The 19723-nt window shown below is 47.1% G+C and overlaps 1 protein-coding gene across 2 annotated transcripts in view; it reads right to left on the bottom strand.

Moving 5' to 3' along the window:
- c10h8orf34 (chromosome 10 C8orf34 homolog) overlaps positions 1-19723 on the bottom strand; it is a 536034-nt gene that overhangs the window by 345135 nt on the left and 171176 nt on the right. For both annotated transcript variants that reach the window (XM_038809543.1, XM_038809544.1), the window contains exon 2: positions 387-525. In XM_038809543.1, coding sequence (XP_038665471.1) covers positions 387-525 — 139 coding nt within the window. The remainder of the gene's footprint in view (positions 1-386; positions 526-19723) is intronic.

Raw genomic sequence — 19723 nt, 5'->3', positions numbered from 1 at the left:
GAATTTAATGTTGTTTGTAGAAGATGTAACTGGAAGGATATTTGGAAGAGCTTGGGATTCTGCCAGATATCTTCAAAGGGACAGGGAAGAAGAAATACTCAACTCCTGCTTCCATCTGAAGTAAACATGGGTGCCAACAAAGTGCAGAAACCCAGCAGAAGTGGATAATGCCTCAATGTTCTGTCCTTCCCCAGCCAGCAATTTTCATCAAGATGCGGAATTTGTAGTTCAGTATCCATTTACATAATCTAACTTTACAACAAAGCCAGAAAATCCTAAAGTGACCGGTTATGCATGATCTAAACTTTTAAGCAAAGAAAGACATTTGAAAATTATTCAGAATCTACATGTTTGAAGAACTGAGCTGAAGACAATTTTGCCATTACCAGTTTGAGCCCACAGTGCAGCTGAGCCTGAAAGTGTTCTTTGAAGCTGGCTCCGACTCCCTTGCTTATTTTGTAAGTGACTTATTAAAAATGGAATTGGCTGGTCTGGTGTCTCTGTTATCAGTTTTGTCATCATTTCCTGAGTGAAAAAGGAAATAGAAAAATGACTTTTGAAATATTTAGCATCACCAGTTGTACCTCTTTTCTTATTTTTAAACATGTACAAATGAGTCTGTTGTTCTCCAGGGTCGCTAGCAACATTGACCAATAAAATTTACTCACACAATGGGCAGCGGTTTCCCAAAAGTCGTCAGAGTGGTGCAGCCATCTTTAAAAGATCAGGCATCCCATAACAAGAAATTAAAATTCGAAAATGCCCCCTCAACAACCCCTCTCCACTTCATGGAACAACGGCCACAGAATCCCCCCGCTCCCCTCCATGGAACCCCCCACAGCATTTCCTGAGCAGTGCTAGGGGCACCTCTCAGTCAGTGGCCTGGACATGATCCTCTCTGCACTTAGCAATGCACTCACCTGGCGGGCTCTGCTCGCAAAGTGCATGACCTGGGATACCTGTCGTTTTCACGTCGGCATAATGAACAAGGGAATGAACAATCTAACGGGTGGGGTAGGGAGGGGGATTATCCGGCCTAAGTGCAGGAAGTAGGAGAGCTTGCTGGGGCCTGTCAGGTTTTCACCATTACCCCACCCCTCAAAAGGCTGTCAGTTGCTAATGCCTGTTCAGGGTTTCAATTTTCCCCCAGGAGAGAGGCTGTCGTCCACCTTCCACCACCCCTGCCTTCACTCTAACCCCTGCCTTCACTCCGACCCCTGCCTTCTCTCCGACCCCTGCCTTCACTCCGACCCCTGCCTTCACTCCGAATACGACAGCCCAAAGCCCCCACTTTTTAGCCCACTCCGAGGGTGGGAGTTAAATTCCACCTATTGGAGCCTGTAACCTCTTCGAACGACGTGGCTTGTCTGGTTTGAAATATTGCCAGCTCCACATCACTTTCTGGTGACTCAATCGTAATCACTTTGATTCAAAGCCAAACTTGCTGACATTGAGGAAATGTGCTGCGTAAGTGGTCCCATGGGAGTGCCAGAAATCCCTGTCCCAAAAATAACTTCAAACTTTAAAGTACAATGAACATCTATTACACATTTACACAAAAGCATTCTCAGCATAGTTTTTCCACTAGAAATAAATCAAAATAACCTGATCACAGCCAACCTATTTTTTTACTGAACACTGAATATAATTTCAGCTGTCTTTATTGTACAGATTCTAGAAGATAAATTGTTTCAGAATACTTTATGAAAAATACCTTATTAAATATGTTTAACACTGTTGAACCTTTCGCACAAAAAACTTGTGTAAGTGTCTGGACTGGATTTTGGAGCTTGTAGATTCTGCACTGAAACAGGAACTGTAGCATTTGGTTTGAAAGCTATAAATGCTGGAACCATTAACATTTGTTAAAAATAAAAACAAAGAGGGCAGCATGATGGCACAGTGGGTTAGCCCTGCTGCCTCACGGCACTGAGAACCCAGGTTTGATCCCAGCTCTGGGTCACTGTCCATGTGGAGTTACACATTCTCCCTGTATCTGCGTTGGTTTAGCCCCCACAAGCCAAAGATGTGCAGGGGTAGGTGGACTGGCCATGCTAAAATTGTCCCTTAATTGGAAAAAATGAATTGGATACTCTAAATTTATTTTTAAAATAAATAAATAAGAACAAAGATATACTTCCAGCACAGAAACAAATTTTCTCAGGCCAATAGTGGGCAGCACGGTAGCACAAGTGATTAGCACTGTGGCTTCACAGCGCCAGGGTCCCAGGTTCAATTCCCTGCTGGGTCACTGTCTGTGTGGAGTCTGCACGTTCTCCACGTGTGCGCATGGGTTTCCTCCGGGTGCTCCGGTTTCCTCCCACAGTCCAAAGATGTGCAGGTTAGGTGGATTGGCCATGATAAATTGCCCTTAGTGACCAAAAAAGGTAAGGAGGGGTTATTGAGTTACAGGGATAGGGTGGGAGTGAATGCTTAAATGGGTTGGTGCAGACTCGATGGGCCGAATGGCCTCCTTCTGCACTGTATGTTCTATGTCAAAGATAGTGAGCGGGAGAAGCGATGTTTAGCCTACTGGCGACAATGGCTCCTTTTCACCCCATACAGTAAGGCATTTCTTGCCAAAAACGTTCATGCACTGGTTCAACGCCATGTTGCTGGTGAATGGCCTCTGATTCACCTACCTCACCACCACCTAAGCACTTTAATTATATGGCCGCCACATTTAAAGACTGCAACAGCTAGCACACTTGCCATTGAGATATCATGGCTCCGAAATTAAGAAGCATACCATCCCGCATTTCATCGACACCTTCCTGCCGATGTAAAATGCGACTTTGCACTTCTCGCATTATGTTCCGTTCCTATCATCGAAACAGCCCGACACAAATGGGAGTGGAAATTCCCAGCCATTGAATGTTGCACTGCGAATAAATTAGTATGTAGTCCAGCTATCATATAGATTTTGGGTGTTTTGAAGTAAATTCTGCTTGAAAACAGAGATTAGAATAAGAGCATATTCTGGATTTAAGTGCATCCTCCCTGGACAGCAGAACGACATGCGTGCCACGAATTGTAGCATGGCCCACAAAGCCCCAGGATTGCCTTTAATCTCACACCCTAACCAGTGACTTTGACTGTTTTTAATGAGCTCTTCCATTCCTTCCTTACTGTTGACAACAGTGTCCTTCCTCCCGGTGCTCCCCACCTCCATGAGCCTCTGGGCAAGTCACCACTCTTGTACCACACTAACACAAGCCCCTCTTGTTTTCTGGAGTCTGTGGGCATCCTCTCCAATTTGTGCAGTTCTGTTCCCATTCAACAACCAACTGTGTCTGTGTTTCAGCCTTTAACGTTGGGCTTCAGCTTCCCCACCCTCGGTCTCCCATCAGCATGCCATCATCTCCCACCCCTCTCCAACCTCACCTGAAATGGAGTCAGAGCTGATCTAAAAGAGGACGATTTGAGAAGGTTCCATTAGAGCCATTGCTTTTTTTGTGATTTAATGAGAAGCTGCAGGACTGGCTTCACAATGCAATTGTTCCCTTTCAGCTTCAACAGAGAGGTATGAGAATGGAAGTGAGGACAAGCATAAAGGAAACTGCATGCGTGCCAGATCATCAATGAAAGCCTGATATGAGCTTTATCCATTTTGAATGGATCACAAGCCTACGGGCATTCAGTCCTTGCTAATGTGCAAGTTAAGATTGACTGGCAAATAAGGTAATATATTGCAGGAGTCCCTTTGGTAAGGTTGCACATTTCATAATGTGTCCAAAGCTCACGAACATTCTGTGGGATTGAGATGTAAAGTATTAAGGTTGGCATCATGGGTTCCAAGAGAGTGCCTCAGCTGGATGACTGTACCGGCAAGAAGCTATTAGCACAGATGCGGCTCTGGGGTATATTATTGTCTGTCTGTACTATACTTGACCAGTGTTCATTAATCTCTTGCAGCCAAAGAAAGCAGTACGTACGTTCCCCAACCGGAAACCATGGCTCAACCGCGAGATTGACTCCCTACTGAAGGACAGATCTGAGGCGTTCAAGGCAGACGACCCTGTCCTATACAAGAAATCCAGGTACGACCTCCGCAAAGCCATCCGAGATGCCAAGAGAGAATATCAAACTAAGCTAGAGTCACAGACAGACTCTCGGCGGTTGTGGTAAGGACTAAACAACATAACGAGCTACAAAGCGAAGCCGAGCAGGATCTCTGGCAGCAGCGCACTCCTTCCCGATGAACTTAATGCATTCTATGCTCGGTTCGAGCAGGTAATCAACAATCCGCTGTCGAGTGCCCCAGCAGCCCATAATTCACCCATACCCACCATCACAGTTTCCGAAGTCAGATCGGCCTTCCTGAAAGTGAACCGACGGAAGGCGATGGGCCCGGACGGGATCCCTGGTGCACGCAGAACCTGCGCATACCAGCTGGCAGAGATATTCACAGACATCTTTAACCCATCCCTACTCCACTCCGAGGTCCCCACCTGCTTCAAGAAGACCACCATCATACCGGTACCAAAGAAGAGCCAGGCAACATGCCTCAATGACTACCGCCCGGTGGCCCTGACGTCAGTTGTAATGAAGTGCTTCGAGAGGCTGATCATGAAGCGCATCACCTCCATACTCCCGGAACGCCTTGACCCACTTCAATTCGCATACCGTCGCAACCGGTCCACATCAGACTCCATTTCCCTGGCCCTACACTCATCCCTAGAGCATCTCGAAAACAAGGCCCCTACATCAGACTCCTATTTATTGACTACAGCTCCGCCTTCAACACCATAATCCCAGCCAACCTCATATCAAAGCTCCAAAACCTAGGACTTGGCTCTCCACTCTGCAACTGGATCCTTGACTTTCTGACCAACAGACCACAGTCAGTAAGAATGAACACCAACACCTCCTCCACAATAGTCCTCAATACCGGTGCCCCGCAAGGCTGCGTACTTAGCCCCCTACTCTACTCCCTGTACACACACGACTGCATGGCAAAACTTGGTTCCAACTCCATCTACAAGTTTGCTGACGATACGACCATAGTGGGCCGGATCTCGAATAACGACGAGTCCGAATACAGGAGGGAGATAGAGAACCTAGTGGAGTGGTGTAACGACAACAATCTCTCCCTCAATGCAAGCAAAACTAAAGAGCTGGTCATCGACTTCAGGAAGCAAAGTACTGTACACACCCCTGTCAGCATCAACGGGGCCGAGGTGGAGATGGTTAGCAGTTTCAAATTCCTAGGGGCGTACATCACCAAAAATCTATCCTGGTTCACTCACGTCGACGCTATCACCAAGAAAGCACAACAGCGCCTATACTTCCTCAGGAAACTAAGGAAATTTGGCATGTCCACATTAACCCTTACCAACTTTTACAGATGCATCTATCGGGCTGCATCACAGCCTGGTATGGCAACTGCTCGGCCCAGGACCGCAAGGAACTTCAGAGAGTCGTGAATACCGCCCAGTCCATCACACGAACCTGCCTCCCATCCATTGATTCCATCTACACCTCCCGCTGCCGGGGGAAAGCGGGCAGCATAATCAAGGATCCCTCCCACCCGGCTTACTCACTTTTCCAACTTCTTCCATCGGGCAGGAGATTCAGAAGTCTGAGAACACGCACGAACAGACTCAAAAACAGCTTCTTCCCCACTGTCACCAGACTCCTAAATGACCCTCTTATTGACTGACCTCATTAACACTACACCCTGTATGCTTCAACCGATGCCAATGCTTATGTAGTTACATTGTTTATCTTGTGTTGCCCTATTATGTATTCTCATGTATTTTCTTGAATTTTGTTTAATTCCCTTTTCTTCCATGTACTGAATGATCTGTTGAGCTGCTTGCAGAAAAATACTTTTCACTGTACCTCGGTACACGTGACAATAAACAAATCCAATCCAATCCAATCCATTCCGCAGGGTGGAGGAGTATTGTCACCTTCTTGAATTAATTGCTCCTGTTGAGGAGGAGAAGGGCCTGGCACTGTTTAGCCCAGCTTCAGGAGGAGGCCCAGCCTATGGTCTATCTCAGCAATGACCAGAAGATGTGGAGATTAGACCCATCTCAGAGGAGAGATAATATGAGGAGTATTAGGCTACATGATTCATCATCAAACAGATGATTAGCATCCTGAAAATGCACTTCTGATGCTTGGACCACTCAGGGAGGCCTCATCAGCACTCTCCAGAGAGGGTGTCCCACCTCATCATGGTCAGTTGCATCCGTTACAACCTGGCACCTCAGAGGGAGTGATCCCCATACCAGAGGTAGACATAGAGAAGGCTGAGAGCTCCTTGGACAATGAAGAGGAGGAAGGGCAGGAACTTGAATTGGGAGATGAGGGTCAGCTCCCACCGGAAGGTACCCTCGAAGAATCAGGATGTGAAAGAGGTGTCCATGCCACACTGAGAGCCAGAATGATTAAGGTACGGGCAGTGGGACACAGCCAGATCCCTGCCATCCCTTTGTGCTAATCCAGAGGACTGAAAGGGCTTTACAACCAGTGGCAACAAAAGCAATTTCAGCATTTGGCTTGGACATGTAACCATCATGATTCAATAGGCTCTATTCAGTGGAAAGGGTGAATACTCCATTGGCGCACTATGGGAAGTGATAGATGCCAGAATGTAAATGCTGCATTAAATGTCTTGATGCAGGGGTGGCCACCTTTGAGAAGCATTTTGCAGACACTTCAATAAAGGGTCTGACACATCTCCCTGACATAACACAAGGATAGAGTAACTATCATGAGACACTTACACATCCCATGTGAGACTCACAAAGGGAGGTGACCATTGAGTGGGAGCATGGATCACCTCGCAATAAGAGGGCACAAAAATGCATATGTACAATGCTTTCAACTGATGACACAATTCGCATGAACAGCAAATGTATTTGAAAAGGTGCATGGTATTCAATGTCTTGTGGCAAAGTGAGTAGCCAGATGCTCTGGGTTCGAGTTCCGTCCCAGGATTTGATGGCCAAGGAAGGTGCACTTATAGCACGGCCAAACAGGTTGAGTGTCAACCTACAAAATCCTTCCGACACGCCAATGACTGACGGCAAGAGTGGGAGGGATTCCTGTTCAGCCATGTTTAATGTGGAGTGGTGCCCCTCAAGCCTCTAGCTAATGAAACAGACAAATGTCTGCTTTAGTAAACCACCAGGTGTGGGAAGAGAATTGGAATGATATTCAGTGGTTGAACACCGGTGACCCAGAAATAATTTCCAAGCTTCTTACTTCTTCTAACTCTTAAATTGGATGAGACTAAGCCTCGCACATGAAGAGGAAGAGTTAACGCTCTCCAAGGCATCCGCCCAAGTCCCATCCTCTATCTGCTCCCCTAGTTCCCCCTCCCATTTAGCCTTCAGCTCCTCCACTGACGACTCCTCCACCTCCTGCATTACCTTATAAATGTCAGACACCTTCCCCTCTCCGACCCACACCCCTGAAAGCACTCTGTCCATCGCCCCACGCGAGGTCAGCAAAGGAAATTCCTCCACCTGTCGCCTAGCAAACGCCTTTACCTGCAAGTATCTGAACATGTTCCCTTGGGGGAGCCCAAATTTATCTTCCAATTCCCCCAGGCCCGCGCACCTCCCGCCAATAAACAGGTCCCTCAATTTACTGATGCCCACCCTATACCACCCCCTAAATCCCCCATCAGTGTTCCCCGGGATGAACCGATGATTTCCACCTAATGGAGCCTCCATCGAGCCCCCTGTTTCCCCCCGATGCCGTCTCCACTGTCCCCAGATTCTTAGGGTCGCCGCCACCACCGGGCTTGTGATATACCTCTTAGGAGAGAGCGGCAACGACGCCGTTACCAAGGCACCCAGGCTCGTACCTCTACAAGACGCCATCTCCATTCTTTTCCACGCCTCCCCCCCCCCATCACCCATTTACGCACCATTGACACATTGGCCGCCCAATAGTACCCCAAAAGGTTGGGCAGCGCCAGCCCGCCTCTATCCCTCCCTCGCTCCAGGAAAACCCTCTTCACTCTCGGAGTTCCATGCGCCCACACAAAGCTCAAAATACTGCTAGTCACCCTCCTAAAGAAGGCCCTGGGGATGAAGATGGGCAGGCACTGAAAGAGGAACAAGAACCTTGGAAGCACCGTCATTTTGACGGACTGCACCCTCCCCGCCAACGACAATGGCAACATGTCTCACCTTTTGAACTCCTCCTCCATCTGATCCACAAGCCTGGTGAAATTACGCTTGTGCAGAGTCCCCCAGTCCCTGGCCACCTGCACCCCCAGGTACCTAAAACTCTCTCCTGCCCTCTTAAGCGGGAGCCTACCAATTCCCTCCTCCTGGTCCCCAGGGTACACCACTAACACCTCACTCTTGCCTAGATTTAGTTTATAGCCTGAAAAGGTCCCAAACTCAGCTAGCAGGTCCATCACCCCCGGCATCCCTCCCACTGGGTCCGCCATATACAGTAGCAGGTCATCGGCATACAACGACACCCTATGTTCCTCCCCACCCCGCACCAAACCCCTCCACCTTCCTGAATCCCTCAACGCCATCGCCAACGGTTTGATTGTCAATGCAAACAACAAGGGGGACAGGGGGCAACCCTGCCTGGTCCCTCGGTAAAGCCGGAAGTACTCCGACCTCCTCCCATTCGTGGCCACACACGCCATTGGGGCTTCATACAGTAGCCTCACCCATCTAATAAACACTTCACCAAATCCAAACCTCCCCAACACCTCCCATAGGTACCCCCACTCCACTCTATCGAAGGCCTTCTCCGCATCCAGCGCCACCACTATCTCAACCTCCCCCTCAATCGCCGGCATCATGATGACATTCAACAACCTCCGCACTTTCGTGTTCAGCTGCCTTCCCTTAACAAAACCTGTCTGGTCCTCGTGTACAACCCCTGGCACACAGTCCTCTATCCTGCTGGCCAGGATCTTTGCCAGCACCTTGGCATCCACATTAAGGAGAGATATGGGCCTGTACGAACCACACTGCTGGGGGTCCTTGTCCCTCTTTAAGATTAAAGAAATCAGCGCCCGCGACATCGTCGGGGGCAAAGTCCCCCCCTCCCACGCCTCATTAAGTGTCCGCACCAACAGGGGGTCCACAAACTTTTTATAAAACTCCACCGGGAACCCATCCGGCCCCGGCGCCTTCCCTCATGGAGGGATTTATAAAATTGGAGGGGGGGAGGGTGTGTTCTTTATTTTTTCTATTTTTTCTATGGTTATTTAACTTAATATTGTGTTAATTTAATTTGTTGCTAATATGTTTTGTTGTTCATTGAGGTTGGGCGAATGTTTATGACTGTTATTGTTATTGTTGGTATTTTATTGCTGTTCGTTGTTGTTACATAAATACAAAATTTTTCAATAAAAATTATTTTAAAAAAAAAAAATTCTTCTAACTCTACCACTTCATCTAGCTGCAGAGGTGAAGGCAGCCTACTAACTGATAAGCCTGTTGTCTTTGGTGACTTTTGTGGGTGTCCTTCAAGGGTCGAGAGCTGGAGAACTCCAGCCTGCTATGGGTACCTTGCTGTGGGTCAGGTACACATTCCTCGGCCTGAAAACAGGAGGTGATAGGGTCATAGGCAGAGGAGATTAGGATTGGCTACACACTCTCTGAGTTACCTGGATGGATGGCCGTGGGGTCTCCAGCCTCCGAGGATGTGGTGGGGAGCTGTCTTAATGAACCACTGCAGTCTACGTTGTGTAGGTACATTGTACACCCACTGTTGGGCGAGGGTGGCGGGGGCGTTCCAGGATTTTGACCCAGTGACAGTGAAGGAACGGCAATATATTTCCAAGTCAGGATGATGAGTGACTTGGAGAGGAACTTCTGGGTGGTGGTGCTCCCATGTGCCTGCTGCCCTTGTCCTTCAAAATGGTAGCAGTTGTGGATTTGGAAGGTGCTGTGGAAGGACCCTTGGTGAATTCCTGATGTGCATCTTGGAGATGGTACATACTGCTGCCACTGTGCGTGGTGGTGAAGGCAGTGAATGTTTGTGGAAGGGTGTCAATCAAGTGCTCTGCTTTGTCCTGGATGGTATTAAGCTCCTTGAAAGCTGTTGGAGCTACACTCATCCAGGCAAGTGGAGGGTATTCCATCACACTCCTGACGTGTGCCTTGTAGAGTAGATTGTGGACAGGTGTTGGGAGTCAGGAAGTGAGTTACTCATTGTAGGATTTCTAGCCTCTGACCATCTCATGTAACCACAGTATAACTAGTTCAGTTCAGTTTCTGGTCAATAGTAAACCTCGCGATGTTGATAGTGTTAGTGGTGACTTTTAAGTTTACAAATGCAGAACCCAATTCATACACAAGGTTCTAAGGAAAGGAAAATGAGACAAGTTAGCACTCTGGGCTTTCCTAAATCACATGGACTGCTGTGGTTCAAGAAGGTAGCTCACCACCATTTTCTCTAGGGCAATTAGGGATATGTAATAAATGTTGGTCGAGCCAGTGATACTCGCATACCATGAATGAATTTTTAAAAAAAAATACTGCTTAAAATTGTTTTGGTAATAAGGATGAATATTTGTCATGACACTGGGGGAACCACCTCTTTCCCTTGCCCGCCAGTATTTTGCAAGGTACCTTGGAATCTTACCCCATGAAGATAAGCATGGGGCTAGGTATCCATGCCCCCAAAAAGTTGAGAATGAGTGAACAAATTGGAAAAAGCAAGGCAATTGGCCTGAAAATTTGAATTTCCTCTTCAAAAAGCATCCCACACAAACTTCCCATGAGTACAAAGGTTCTTTGTTTTGTGCAGGTCATGACCCCAAATGCACAGCCCATGATGAGGAGTTGTTATTGGCAAGCCTAGAGGCAATTTTCATGTCCCACCATATTTTTATCATGTTGGGTGGGTTTTGGAAGCTATTGGAAAAGTTGAGTGAGCTCAGGAGCCTTGGGTAAGGCCTGCTAGGGAAGCAGGAATATTCTGGCGGATAAGTGTTAAATCTTTTGACAACTTTAAATGTCATCATTAGCTGCTGTCTTATCACTTATATATGTGTTTTACTACAGTGATTGATGATTGGATCTTGAAAAGTTACGTTGGCCATTACATTGGCAACATTGTGTTCCTGTTGGGATGCTTTCCCAAAGAAAACGGGCCATTATGCTTTCAAAACTATAGAAAACTGTGCTTGGGAAATCTTCTGCCATGTTCTGAAGTGATTTAAAGGTCTGCAGTATAATAAAATGGCCTGATGCTTTAACTCGCTCCTGGAGCGAATAACAGGCCATCTGGTGTAGCTTAGAAAAAGAAAATGAGCCATCTGATCTTGCAGTTTCAATTGTCTCCATCCTCTGGAGCTTTAATTGTTTGTATCAGTGAAATCATGTCATCGTAGAATCTCTGGAGTGCAGAAGGAGGCCATTTGGCCCATCAAGTCTGCAATGACGTTTTGAAAAAGTACTCTACCCCATCCACCTCGCCCTATACCCGCAACCCCATAATCTAACCTGCACATCTCTGGACACTGTAGGGGTAATTTATCATGACCAGTCCATCTAACCTGCACATCTTTGGACTGTGGGAGGAAACCTGAGCACCTGGAGGAACCCCACGCAGACACGGGAGAAGATACAAACCCCACACAGACTGTAACCCAAGGCCAGAATTGAACATAAGAACATAAGCATAAGAACTAGGAGCAGGAGTAGGCCATCTGGCCTTTCGAGCCTGCTCTGCCATTCAATGAGAGCATGGCTGATCTTTTGTGGACTCAGCTCCACTTTCCCGCCCGAACACCATCACCCTTTATTTGTTTATTCTTCAAAAAACGATCTATCTTAGGTATCGCCGGGTCCCTGGCGCAGTGAGGCATCAATGCTAACCACTGTGCCATCCATTATGTTACTGCTACCATGCCACGCAAATGTTTGGCTGAGTTTCAAGAGCTTCCAAACAGGTCAGCTTAGTTAGGGATTGTGTAATTTTATCAACATTATTAGAAGGTAAAGTTGCATAGTCCCAGCTGACCATAGACTGCTTTCCCCTTTGAGGGGACGAGCTGATTGCTGTTGATTTAACCTGAGGATCATCACATCAGGCAAGGGGCAAGGCTGAGAAGGTGAACCTTCATGAATAATCACAGCTGCTGGCCTTACTCTGCATCACAAACCAGCTGTCTAGCCAATTGAGCTAAACTGGCCCCCAATAGTGAGAGGTCATTAAAGGATGATCTGTCTTCAATGTGATTTCTTAAAAGATGTTTGTTTTACAACTGAATGGCTATGGGAGGGGATTAAATGATTTGTTTTCAATTTCAAAGCTTTTTTCATGTGCAATGGCTGTGTTTTTGAATGCCATCTCTATTAGATTGTGAGAGGTTTACATTTTTGCACATCAATTTCAAAGACATTCTATTGTCATTACATTGCTCCTGACATCTGCCCATAGTGAATACAGGGTAAATGGCTGTGGACGATACCTGGAGGTGCATGGAGGACACAAGGGGACATGGAGGGGGTAAGGGGTATGAGGGAGCATGCAAGTGGGGGGTGAGGGACATAAGAATGATGTAGAGAGTTGGGCTGATCACCCCAGGAACTGGGACAGGACACCTAAAGGACCTGCATCAGCACTCCTCCAGTGCTGCCTTAGGCCTGCCTAGGAAAACAGCAGACTCCAACTTTACCTGCCTCCATTGTGAGAAGTTGAAAATATGGCGGATCTGGGAGGCAGTGATGCATTCGGATTGGCGAAATCAGGAACTGCCTGGATTTGCATTTCCAGAACCCAAGATGAAAAGCCAGCACGTTTCCTCAAATGCCTCATCCAAAATTTGCATCTTCAAAGACAGCATTCCCTCAATACTTTACTGAAGTGCATAATTATTCTAACTCAGAGGGAAGATTGCTGCCAACTGATCTGAGCAAACATTCTTTTAGTCGCACTCATTCCTACTCAGTCATCCTTGAATAATGTACTGAAATAGAGGTTTTTGAGGCTGACTTTTTAATACAACACAAACATTTATTGCATGTCCAATTTCTGTATTGTTATTTATAAATTGTCATGCTTGCCCCATCTTATCCATTGTCTTGCTGATTCCGATTTTTAACTCTGATATTCCATAGCCACTTTTTATTTTCTGTGACTCCACATTTGCCTTCACATCTCGCCCCCCAACCACCCCCATTAGTCTGTTTATCTCCCCTTATTTGTTTGTTTTGTTACTCTTTGGGTGCAATATTTAACCTTTCACCATCACAGACCTTCCAGCTATTCTTTCCTTTCTACACCCCACCTTCCCGCTTATTTTCACTGCCTTTCTTAAGAATTGTTCTGACAAATCATAGTTGACTGAAAGATTAACTCTGTTTCTCTTTGCATAGATGCTGCCTGACCGGTTGAGTATTTTCAGTGTTTTGCGTTTTTAAAATTTTTCTCCCTCTCTCAGTCATCTCCATTCTAATTTGGCTCTATTTGACTCCCTGTTGTCTGTTACAAGCACTATTGGGGAGGTTCTGTCACAAATTATTTGCAATGTTCACAGAGAGAGCTTCAGATACGACTATATAAAGCAGTGATGCTAGACCTTTGAGGAGTAAGCAGGAGACAGCTCGAGAAAGGTCATCAGAGCAGTTAGTGTGAGAGGTTAGATTATAGTTATACCAGTGAGTGAGATTAGCAGTAGGTAAGTGTAGTTAGATATTATTGATCAATTCTACATTCTAAAAGAATGAAGTGTTGAAGCCCAGTTTAGTAGTGCAAATAAAAATCATAGCTTTGTTATACTGTGGTCTTTGTAGAACACTGTAGAATCCATCCTAAATAAGCAACACAAAAAACTCCATATGGGACCAGGAGTGTTTTTCTTGAAAGAAACAGCAATTAGATTAGTGTAGAATAGCATTGGAGATTGAAGAAAGCAATCCAGAATCATAGAATTTACAGTGCAGAAGGAGGCCATTTGGCCCATCGAGTCTGCACCGGCCCTTGGAAAGAGCACCCTACCTAAGCCCACACCTCCACCCTATCCCCGTAACCCAGTCACCCCATCTAACCTTTTGGATATTAAGGGGCAATTTAACATGTCCAATCCAACAAACCTGCACACCTTTAGACTTGAGTTAATGCAATCTCTGAGACCCTGCCCCAAGAAAAGGAAAGGCAAAAAGGAGTTGATAAAAAATTCTATTTAAAAAGCATCAGGCCAAAGGGACAGAAAGTCAACCATCTTAAATAACCATTCATTAATAATCCACCATTTCCACCAATCCATTTAAAGTAATTGAAGTGTACAGGTTAAATTACATCAAATTATCACATATAGCATTAGCTTAGAATAGCACAAATATAACAAAGTACCTGACTTGTAATGAACTACTTTAATGAAAATTAAATACCAAATAAAATACATAAAATACAAAATACTCTTTTCTATCTGTAGAGTGCAGTTTTTAAGATGGAACTTTCTGTCAGGAAAAAAACCCAAAATACTTAGATTGAATACGCTGTTAAACATTTAGTACCAATTCAGTGAGACTACCTCTAACGTATGATTACACACTACTTAACTGATGTAGCTTCATTTTCCAGGATGATTTTTTAACATTGCTTGCTGGCTCAAATCGATTTGAAAATAGGTACATAAAGTTGCAACTAGAAATAAAACTAATCAGATATGGCTGTTTAATTAGACAGTTAGCAAATACATTTAAACTCTCCGAGAGCAAAATAAAACTGTCACGGGCTCATGTCTCATTGATAATTTATTGGAGAATGACTAAAATAGTCACCATCCTCAAATCAGGGTTGGTCGTGATAAATAATTCCTTCATTTTGCACAGTGCTGACCCCCTGAGGCATGGTGAGTTATGCACTTTTTGATGAAAACAGACAGTGCGTTTTCACAGCCTGCAATCACCCAATACAAACCATACTGTAATCTATTTCTGTGAAACGTCTGACAAAGCAAAGGTAGCAAATCAGAGGTTATTTCATGTCTCTCAACACAATTTACTCCCATTCCTTTTATTGTTTTTAAAGGAGATAACATGGTTATACATTTCCCACTGGAAGTAATTTATAAGAACCACAATTTTATATACTGCAAAGGGTACTGTTAGTGTGCAAGGGTGCATTTGCTAGCTCCGACAAAATTCTACAGCTGTGCACCAGATCAGCAGTTCCGAAATGATGGAGGAGAACCGGGTCTCCCTGAGGGTATTGGGGTAGGGAAGGACACATTGAGGTTGTCGGGAGGGATGGCATTAGGAGGATAGGTTGATCAAGAGCAAGAGTCACTGATGCAGTCTCACATAGCAACAATTCGGCAACAAAATTTGACACAAACTCACATAACGTAGAATCATAGAATCCCTACAGTGCAGAAGAAGCCCATTTGGCCCATCGAGTCTGCACCGACCAACCAAAAGAGCACCCTACCCAAGCCCACTTCCCCGCCCTATCTCAGTGATCCCTTAACCTTACCTACACATCCCTGGACATTAAGGGGCAATTTAGCATGACCAATCCATCTAATCTGCGCATTTTGGGGCTATGACAGGAAACCAGAGCATCACACAGACATAGGGAGAATGTGCAAACTCCACACAGTCGCCCAAGGTCAGAACTGAACTCGGGCCGGTAGCGCCCATGCCATCCCTTGATATTAACATGACACTAGATGACCACAAATTTGGTTAAAGAGGTATGTTTTAAAGGGCAAATTAAAGCAATGGAGAGATAGAGAGGGGGAAAGGTTTAGGGAAGGAATTTTGGAACTTGGGGCCTAGGTAGCTAAAGGCATGGCCACCAAATGTGGAGCAGGAGGCTAGGATTAGAGGAGTGCAGAGATCTCAGAGGATTTCAAGGTTGGAGGTGGTTTCAGAGATCAGGAATATATCAATTTAGCCAGAAGAGAGCACTGTGGGGTAATACCAACCATAACATAGGATGTTTCATTCCTTCCCATTTCTCTAAATGTGGACACTTGGGGCACAATTCAGCCACTGCGCATGCAGATCTGTGCACGGCAGTTGAATAAGGGGAGAGGGCAAAAATCGATATTCGCGTTGGGTGCGAACCATTTTGCGATTCACCCGACTCGCTCCCGATGGCGAGTTCTGGATCACGCCTAAAAATGGCGAGAAGCTCATTAAGTCTCCCGGGAGTTATCCGACACCCCAGTGAGAGGTTCTGCGGGCATCATTTGGTGCTCCTTTACAAAAACGTGAAGCTGATGCAATGGCTACTGAGGGAAGTCAGGAGATGAGTAACCCACTTACCGACGTGCAGCTGAAGAGCACCGGAACTGCTTCCCCAGTGCTTCCCATTTAGAGAAATGGGAAGGATTGAAACATCCCATGTTATGGTTGTTATTACCCCACAGTGCTCTCTTCTGGCTAAATTGATATATTCCAGATCTCTGGAGCTATCTCCAACCTTGAAATCCTCTGAGATCTCTGCAGTCCTCCAATCCTAGCCTCCTGCTCCACCTTTGGTGGCCATGCCCAAGCTCCGAAATTCCTTCCCTAAACCTTTTCCCCTCTCTATCTCTCTCCATTGCTTTAATTTGCCCTTTAAAACATACCTCTTTAACCATATTTTTGGTCACCTAATGTCATGTTAATATCAAGGCTCACAGGGGGGCTGGGCTTGTTCAGTGGGGTCTGGAGCATTCCAGGTCGGGGATCGGCCCTGGGCCTGGGGGGGAGGGGGGGGGGGGGGGGGGAAGGGGGGCAGTGGTAAGCTGCTCTGCGTCTGTGAGACCTTCAAGCCATCTTCAATTATTGTGGAGACCCAAACAAGGGCAACAACAGCTGCAGCCCGTCAGTCTTACCAAACCCTCCCAGGTCAGAGCCCCATTGCGTATCTCATGGAAGTCACTTTCACTCCCTTTGACTGTGAGGAGCCTCTAGCTTCACAACTGAAGGCTATTTCAAATGAAGAATTAGTCTTGTTAGTTATGATAGCACTTCACACTACTGAACTCTCAAGTGCTTCCTCGAAGGCACAGGTGCCATGTCTGAGAGGATGATTGGTGGACTGAATGTCCTGCAAACTTTGATGCCTGAACAGTGTGCCTGAACACTAGGAGTATCAGCACCACAGAGGCATATGCCACCAATCAAACAGTAAAGAGCATGGCTTCACCACTGAGGAGCCTCTCGTGGGTAAAAGGTAAGTGTCTGGGTGAGCGGAATGCAGATGAGCTTGGCCTCCCTAATGTTGCTGGCAGAGATTCGGGATCTAGATTTTCCTAATTTGCTGTAGTGTGCAGAGTGAGGTTAGCCAGCATAACTGGCTCGCTGATGGCACTCTGAGAGAAGGCAGAATAGGCATGGTAAGGGTGGGGGAGGTCTGGTGGATTTGAGGGTCCCGGGATGGAAGCTCAAACTCACTGTCGGTCTCTTTCCTTCTCCAATTCCTTCCAAGCGGAGGCTACCCTTGCAGTGCTTATAGCATCCAAGGTGGGCAGACATCACAGATGGCAGCATCAACAACATAGGCTGAAGGCAGCACCACATTTCCAGGGGTCGCCGCGCACCATGAAGACCCAGCCATCCATCAAGCTGAGGAGGGGTCCAGACGGGAAGGCCAGCGACGGGCAAAGGCGTACAGGCATCGTTGGTACTTCCATGAGCTGACGTACAGCATATGCTGTAGAAGACTCCACTTTAGCAAGGAGACATGGCACCCTGTGGATGAGGTCACCTGTTCCTGGTGACTGTGAAGGTCACTGCAGCCCTAAATCTCTATGCCACCGGGTCATTCCAGGGTCTGAACGGGTTCTGTGTGGCATATTGCAGACATCAGCCCCCAGGTTTATCTTGAGGTGACAGATGCTCTGTATGCCTGGGCATCGGACTATATCACCTTCGACCTGGACTAGGCCCACCAAGATCCCCGGGCTGTAGGATATGCCCCCAGCCTCGAGATCGATGGCACACATGTTGCCCTGTGGGCAGTGGGGCATAGTGAGTGTCCTACCTTAACTGTAACGGGTTCCACTCTCTTAGTGTTCAGATTGTGTGTGACCATTGCCTCAGAATCATGCATGTGTGCGCCTGCTAACCTGGGAGTGTGCATGACAGCTACAGACTGGGGCACTGTGATCCCCAGCATCTTCAAAGACCATTCCAGGGTGACAGGTTGGCTCATGGGGGAAAGTGAAAGCCGCTAAAGTCATTGCTGATGACGCCGGTGCAGAGGCCTGAGACGAAGCAGAGAACCGACAGAGTGAGGCCCAGGCCGTCACCCGTGCTGTCACTGAGCAGCAGTGCATCAGGCTGCTAAAAATGAGGGTCCGATGCCTTGACCACTCTGGCAGGACCCCCCCCCCCCCAACCCCCGATGGTCTATCGCTTTGTGATGGACTACTGTGCCCTCCACAATCTGGCTCAGCAGTAGGGCGACATGCTGGAGCAGGTGCAGGACGAGATGGAAGTACATGCAGCCTTCTCTAAGGAGGAGGCAGTCCAGGAGGGGCTAGAGGACAAGTCCGAGGAGCTGGAAGATGGAGGACAGGTTGTAGTGAGGAGCCAACATGCCATGACGGCCTCATTATATCCAGATTATCCTGAGCTGAGGCTGTGTCCATCAATTTAACAACCCTCCCTCAAACCCTCCATTTCGCTCCCTGATTTTCCCCTCGTCAATCATCACTCCAAGGTGATGGGTCTCTGTTGGCATTGTCAGCGGGTCACTATACAAGGCAGGAAAGCCTGTGAGGAAAGGTGTTCCTCAGGATCTGACAAAGTCTGACTCCTATCTTTCTGCTGACAGCGTGCTCACACCCATCCTCATTAAAGGGCCTGGATCAGGGCATTTTGATCTTGGACTAGGGTGAGAGGCAGGGGGGTGCGGGAGCGGATGCCTGCAGCCCTGCTGTGAATATTAAAGTGACAGGCTTCACATGCATCAGGTGTAAAAATGTTTTAATGGTGGATGGTTTAATGTGACAGATTTCCAATACCCCTAGCTATGGGCAGTGACCTCAGCAGTGCCCACTCAGTGTTTACCTTGATCTTTGGTAGTCAAGTGCTCGGTCTAGTTGTGCCCCCAGGATGCACATCAGAGGTAGAGGCAGCCTACTGCCTTCCACACCCTGTGGCCTATGATGCCCTTGTCGGACATCCTCTGGAGAGCCTAAAGCCAGAGGGCGCCGGCCGATTTACCGGTGTCACAGGCGTCGGCGTGCCTCCCTGCACTTCCCGCTGTCTTTGAGCTGCGCCGGTGTCAGGGGAGGGGTGGCAGGCCCTGGGTTGTGCTCCAGCGTTTCCTCATCCCTGAGGGTCATCATAGAGTCCTGGGTGACTCCATGTGGAAGTGGGGCAGCTGGAGTAAGCTCCAGCAGCCTCAGAGTCATCTGGTTCTGCCAGTCTTGGAGACTCCCCATTGTCTGCACCATGGTGTCAACAGCCTGAGAGTCCAGAGGAGGTTCACAAGAATGATCCTCGGAATGAAGGAATTGCCAGATGAGGAGCGGTTGGGGACCTGGGTCTGTACTCAATGGAGTTTAGAAGGATGGGGGTGGTGGTCTCATTGAAACTTACAGAATACTGAGAGGCCCAGATAGCGTGAACATGGAGAGGATGTTTCCATTGGTGGGAGAAACTAGAATCCAAGGGCACAGCCTCAGACTGAAGGAACGATCCTTTGAAACAGAGATGAGCAATTTTTTCAGCCAGTGAGTGGTGAATCTGTGGAACTCTTTGCCGTAGAAGGTCAAGTCACTGAGTGTCTTTAAGACAGAGATAGATAGGTTCTTGATTAATAAGGGATCAGG

The sequence above is a fragment of the Scyliorhinus canicula genome, chromosome 10 (assembly GCF_902713615.1).
Source record: "Scyliorhinus canicula chromosome 10, sScyCan1.1, whole genome shotgun sequence".
NCBI classification, from domain to species: domain Eukaryota; kingdom Metazoa; phylum Chordata; class Chondrichthyes; order Carcharhiniformes; family Scyliorhinidae; genus Scyliorhinus; species Scyliorhinus canicula.
The sequence above is the reverse complement of the archived record's forward strand: the minus strand, read 5'-3'. Positions and strand labels throughout refer to the sequence as shown.